The 7,051-nt window shown below is 36.0% G+C and overlaps 1 protein-coding gene across 1 annotated transcript; it reads right to left on the bottom strand.

The window, feature by feature from the left end:
* Window positions 1-368: 368 nt before the first annotated feature.
* Window positions 369-1,355, bottom strand: LOC131153927 (germin-like protein subfamily 1 member 11). Its single transcript, XM_058106372.1, has 2 exons — window positions 1,214-1,355; window positions 369-922 (listed from the first exon to the last, which is right to left on the bottom strand). The coding sequence occupies exons 1-2, from the start codon at window positions 1,353-1,355 to the stop codon at window positions 369-371; spliced, it is 696 nt and encodes a 231-aa protein (XP_057962355.1).
* Window positions 1,356-7,051: the final 5,696 nt, after the last annotated feature.

Raw genomic sequence — 7,051 nt, 5'->3', positions numbered from 1 at the left:
CCTTGTTAGGTTTAAATTCCACTTATATGGGTGTTGGAACATTTTTTGGGTAAAAATATTAACATAACATCTTGTGGTTGTTGGGTTCTAAATTTTAGGTGTACGAACCATTCCATCTAATCAAGTATTTTTACATACATGCATTAAGGCACCCTCCTACATAATTGATGATGAAACATCAGTCAAACAAAATAACTTATTAGTGGGAGAATGATTAAATAACGTTGCAATTTTACTATAGCCAACCATGCTAGCTTTATTCATAAATATACCATGTATGAAGGTAAGCTAGGTATAACATATCTATCTGGATCATAATTAAATGATAGCACTGTCCATATACGACGGATTAACAAGTTTTGATTTAATTAGAGAGCGTTGGAAAACCACGTTAGGTTTTGAAGACGTTCAACGGCGTCCTCGTCCAGTTGAAAGGCCTTGGTGAGGACGTCAGGGTCAATGCTCGAGTTTGAACCAAAGATAGTATTTGCGACGGTGGTGACACCCCCATTTTGGCTGCCAAAGCTGGCCATGGCCACCGCGCTGGTGTTGCCGAGATTGAGCTGGAAGTGGATGAGACCCATTGGAAAAACAAAGGCGTCTCCCTTGTTGAGGATCTTGGAGAAGAGACGGTGGTCGGGGTTGGAGGGGACAAAGCCGGCGTAGAGGGTGCCCTCTGTCACCACAAAGATCTCGGAAGCGCGGGGGTGGAAGTGCGGCGGGTTCACGCCGCCGGGGGCGAAGTCGACGCGGGCTATGGAGACGCCGAGAGTGTTGAGCCCCGGAACGACGTCGTCGTTGAAGATGGTGACTAGTGAGCCCAGCGGGTTTGAGGTGTTCCTGGGCATATGGATCCCGGATGCGAAGAAGTCATCTGCTGTTGCGAGTTGCGGGTCTTTGCAGATTTTTCCATTTACGAACACTGTCCACGCATGCAAATTAATTAGCAGATGCATTGGTTCTACGTAATTTAACCCCGACCATGTGCATGCAAGAAACAAATTAAAAAAAAACTAGGTGCAGTTAGCAGTAATTAAGTATATGTACAACAGCAGCAGCAGCAGAGATATATATATATATATACATATATGTGTGTGTGTGTATCTATATATATATATATATATATATATATGTGAATGAATTAAGCAATCAACACGTGAATGAATTGAAGATGGATGGAGAGGTAAATTAAGAGGCAAATGTTTAAATTAACCAGCATCATTGGTGGAATTAACAGCAACGCAGAAATCCTGCAGCGGGTTCGGGTCTGCGGCAAAGGCAACTGAGCAAGCCAAAGCCAACAGTACTGCAAGTTGTACAGTTGAACACCCATGGAAGTACGAATGAATACCCATTTTCACGGATGTTTTAAGAAGTATTCTCTCTCTCTCTCTCTCTCTCTCTCACTCTCACTCTCTCACGCACACACGCTCAGAAGCACGCACAAGTGCTGTGGGCAACAGATTAATGCAATTCGAGGAGGTGATGAGGTATATTGCTACAAGAACAAAGGGCAGCTATATATACTTACAGATCAGATGTAAGATAGGGGTCCATATATGAGTTGTTCTAATTAATTAGCTAACATATTTTCCGTGTGTGGCAGCCGCAGACTGCCGTGGTTAGCTTTTTTTGATATATTAATTGTTTGATCAGGGTCGACCTAGAGCTACAATAATATTATTCTTCAACAACTACATCGATACGTACATGCACCGTCTCTCTCTCTCTCTCTCTCTCTCTCTCTCTAGATTTTCCATCACCATGCATCTAGAATGTTAGTCAATATTAAACAGCTTATACTATACACCAAAACATTAATCCAATTTTTCAAAAAAGAAAAGAAAAAAAATTCATTAATTAATCTTGTTTTTCTGAAAGGTAATGAAAGTACTTTTATTGAGGAAGGAGTTGTAACTACAGAGAGAATGTGTAGGAAAAATTTGTAAAGAAATGCTTTGGTTAAGAGAAAAAATTAGGTTCTCAAGAGAAACCGCCACAAATAGTTTTGTCACTAAAAATAAAAAAATATCGCGGGAAAATATTTTGCACGCATAAATTATCCCGGAAAAATATTAGCGACGATTTCTTCGGTATTTTTGACGAATTAAATCCGTGACTAAAAAGACTCTTATTAGTGACGATTAAATAACCGTCATTACTTTTATTTTAAAAAAAATTTAAAAATAATAATTTCACAATATTAGTGACGAATCTTCAATTTCGTCATTATTAGCTCTTTATTAATGATGGATTTGGGAAGCGTCATTAATATTTATTTTATTAAAAAAAATAAAATAAATTTATTTCTCAATATTAGTGACGAATCTTAAAATTCGTCACTATTAGCTCATTATTATTGACGGATTTGAGAATCGTCACTAATACTTCTTTTTTTTAAAAAAAATGAACAAAAATTTATTTCACAATATTAGTGATGAATCTTCAATTTTGTCACTATTAGTCCCTTATTAGCGACGGTTCACAAATCCGTTATTAATACTTCTTTTATTTTAAAAAAAAATTAAAAAAATTTATTTCACAATATTAGTGATGAATCTTAAAATTCGTCACTATTAGCCGATTATTAGTGACGGATTTGGGAACCGTCACTAATACTTTTTTTATTTAAAAAAATAAAAAAAAAATTTATTTCACAATATTAGTGACTAATCTTCAAATTCGTCACTACTAGTCAAATATTAGTGACGGATTTAGGAACTGTCATTACAAGTTTTTTATTTCAAAAATATGAAAATAATTTATTAAGCACTATTAGTGACGGTTAAAAAAATTCGTCACTAATAGTCTCGCATTGAAAAACCCACGCGGGTTCCCCCAATCTCCCTCTATTCCCTCCTATCCTCCTCCTTTCCCTCCATCTCTCAATCTCTCTCATCAGTCTCTCCATCTCTCTTTGTCACCGCTGCTAACGCTTCGGATCCGTCCCCGTCGCCCTTGCCGAGGAGATCAATTGCCGGAAGCCTTCAAGGTATGTTTACTTCTCTCAATCTCTCCATCTCTAAATCTCTCAGCTCTCTCTCTCTCTCTCTCTCTCTCTCTCTCTCTCTTCGTCGCCACCGCCCGTGACGCTCTGGATCCGTCCCCGTTGCCTTCGCAAAGAAGATCAACCACCGGAAGCCTTCAAGGTATGTTTCTTTGAACTATGATTTGAAGAATGTGTTTTTGTTTTTTTGTTTTTTTTTTAATTTTTCATGTTTATTATGTGTTGGCGTTTGTTTCTTTGTCTGTATACCACCAAAACTTATAATGTGGTTTTATGATTTTGAACACTTTGAAGCTGTCAAAATACAAAGAAAATGAGAACCATCCCCCATTAGAGCCCAGGGAAGGATTTTTGTCATCAATTCTGCTTTTATAAATGAGGAAACTAAGCCTTGAAAAAAGGAAAAAGAAGAAGAAAAAGTAGTCCCAGCATTCGATCCAACACTCACAATCTCAAAAATTTGTTGTAAAATCTTGACGTCTTTCCCCTTCCAAAGACATAACAATGTCCATTGTCCTCTTAGAGGCTTAGTTACCAACATCAAGTGGTTCTTGAGGCCGAAAAAAGGTATTGCCTTAATTGGAGATATCACCTGAATGGAGCTAGAACAAGAAGAATAGAATACATTTCATATTTTACATGTCTAAGAAGACAATTTTCTGAGAGGAAAAACTAGAGGGAAGCACAGTTTTTGCAAACGGTGCTGGTGGCTAGTTGCCTCGTGAAAGAACAACTGGGGACTTTACGCTGATCAATACCCAAAAACCACCTATCAAAGTGAAGAATTTGTAAAAGTTTGAGGATTCATAAGAAACAGTAACAAGAATTGAGATCACGGCAAATATAGATCATTTCTAGGCATTACAATTAGAAATGGCTATAAACAGTTTGACTTTGGTGCTTATCTTGCCAAAAAAACATATATAAGTGACCCAAGTGCAAACTGGAATCTAGCGGATAATAAAATATTAAATCACACTTCCGGCTAGTTAAGGCTCTGATACCAACTGTAACTACCCGACCCTTTATACGAACCCAGATTACTACCACACATACAAAATACCTGCACCTGATAAACATACATAAACAACCCGCCCTAAATAGGGACATACGAGTGTATCTCATACATAACTATAATTAAAATGTTGTGAAAAAATATAAACATCCATAAGGATTCTATTAGACATATACCAGAGTTCTAACTATATCTTTAATACATAGTATTAACTTTACCGTGATCCCAAGAGGGGGGTGAATTGAAATTTTAAAATTTCTTCCTAAGTTCAACTAATCCAACAACCAGTATTGCACAAACTTAGGGTCTATCTATGCAGTTCCAATATGCGCAGATAAATATAACGTGCGTAAATTAAATCATGCGCAACATTCATAATATAACATATACGTGTGGAAATATAAATTGCAAAAATATAAACAGAGCACACTGATATGTTATCAGGGTTCGGCCAACTGTGCCTACATCCCCACCTCTAACTCGCAAACCCGAGGATTTGAACTAAGTGGTTCGGTCGATCGGGCGTTTGGCCAAACACATGTGGGAACTCGGTTGACCAGGTGGTCGGACGGTTGGCCAAACATACGGTCGACCGTATGGTCAAACATTTGACCTAGAGAGAGTTCAGTCAACCGGGTGACTTGAACTGGGCAGGGTTCGGTTGACCGTGCTATGTTCAAATTGTTGACCTGATGACCGGTTCGGTCGATCGTGTGATTTATACTGTCAAAGTTCGGTTGATCGAACATGCAGTTTTAATGTATTTCGGTCCTATTCCCTATGTATATTAATCCTATTCATTGATTAATATTTAAGACTATAGGGCATATTTTTATAAATTATAGGCAGTCCTAAGGTCAGTCCAGGTCTTCTCTAGGACACCGAAAAAATCCGGTGTTGGTCGACCAAAGGTCGACCGAAGTCTTGTCTAAGGTCATTTGATTTTCAAGTGATGTCTAGGGACCTAGAGTCGTTCTAAGGTCTTTGAGTTTTGTAGTTCCTACATGTATGATATGCATTAAATATTATAGAAATTTTTCTCCTAATTACTATTACAAACCCGAATTGAATAATAATGGAAAACAATAAAAATGATCTTGAGGGTTTTCATGCTTTACTTCATATGCCATCGGTGTCTATACTAATATAAACCTGCACATGAACTAGATAGTCATTAAATACTTGAGTATTTGTCATTATCAAAATCGGGATATGACCCATAGGGTCAATAATCTCTCCCTTTTTGATGATGACAAATATTTACTTGCGTCTCTCCCTTTTGGCAACAGCAAAAAGGGCCTAAATAAACATTTAATTATATAGGCAAATAATCATCTAAATACAAGATATGTTTGGAAAAAGGTTTTTAGAATATTCGGCAGCATGCTGTTTGAAAATAGAACATTTTTCCCAAAAATACTTGTATACAAGTGACCTGATTGAGTAATATATTGACAATATATCCACAACTACTTACTCAAACAGTCTAGTATTCTCAACACATAAAATATAGGTATAACTTTCAGTCATTCAAGAAATATAATAGTCGTACAACGCAAAGAGAATGACAAAGATAGCCTCAGCAATTAAGCACACACAATATAATTGGTCATTTAAACGATTTAAAGGACATGAAAACAAGGTTAGCCCATAAGCATACACAAACCATTTGCAATTGAAACATATCATAAGACCCGTGGAAGATTTGAGTTAAAGGCACAAGACGTATGATACCAAAAAGGAGGTTTGAGTATAAAAATAGTTTAACTAGTTCGCATGCATTTTCATATGAAGTACTCAAACCAATTATGCAATCTAAAAATGTATAGTATATAATAATAATAATAATAATAAGGCAAGAGATAAAAAAGTTTTTTTATAAATTCGTCTTATATTAATATGACCTAGGCCTAAGTGCCAAAGATAAGTTTGGTTCAATTCAAAAGGTTTCTTTCTCTTACATGGTAGTTTATCAGTGTTATTCAATTCATTTAGTTGCACTGTAGGAGAAACATGATTAATAATATAAAGACCATCCACCAATGTACCAGGACAGATAAAATGTTTATTTAACTTAATAACAACTGATTTGTTAAAATAAATGGAATATCCGTGATCAACCAACTTAGAAGACTGTAGGCTTGGGAAGTGGTTGGTGCTTAAAATGAAAATTCTTAATAGATGCATTCATTATACTCTATATTAACTACTAAGATCATTAGAAATTCAAGCAAATATGCAAGTTCAAGCTAGATATGCATTCTGAACTTAATGTATTTATATCACAATAATTGGGTAAAATATGAAAACATCGGCTATAGCATACTCAAAATAAAATCCACTTCCAAATGGACAAGGCAGCTGTGCCTAGCATATTATTCTCAATGCTTAATTCATACTTGAATATACAAATCTTAAGTTAAGCATATGTTGTCCAATACACAAATTTGGGCCTTGGGGAATTCATCTTATATTGTATCTCATTTAACCCTAAAATTTTTTTGAACATAAAAGCCTGATCAAATATTAGTCATCACTCTAGGCTTAAGCACTGTTGATCACAAACTCATAATCTTTTAAAGTGCCTATTAAAAAGAAATCCTTCCATAATCAAAACTAGGGGCATCCTATAAGGGAATCAAGTTATTTAAATATTCCCTTTATGCCTAAAATGTAAAAACTCTTTAATTTTGATTCACGATAGGAAACCTTTGCCATCTCACGATCACATTTGGCAAAGACTCTACCTATCCCTTGGCTCGTATCCTTACTCTAAATTGTGATCATATCTAAAGGATACCTTCCAATCACCAATGAGCTACAATCAAAATTCATGTACTCTTTAATGCTCTTTGCCAAAATAGTCAGGACAATATCTTTGGACTTCTTATCCTAAAAAATGTCTTGCCTATCCTAAATACTCTTCTGTGCCCATTAATGATTTAATTTTCAAAGAGTATTTATTCAAACTCCCTTCACAGAGCTCTCAAATTTCAATCAAATCCTTTAGAGCTTTATGTCCGTTGATT

The sequence above is a fragment of the Malania oleifera genome, chromosome 4 (genome assembly GCF_029873635.1).
Source record: "Malania oleifera isolate guangnan ecotype guangnan chromosome 4, ASM2987363v1, whole genome shotgun sequence".
Taxonomy (NCBI): Eukaryota; Viridiplantae; Streptophyta; class Magnoliopsida; order Santalales; family Ximeniaceae; genus Malania; species Malania oleifera.
The sequence above is the reverse complement of the archived record's forward strand: the minus strand, read 5'-3'. Positions and strand labels throughout refer to the sequence as shown.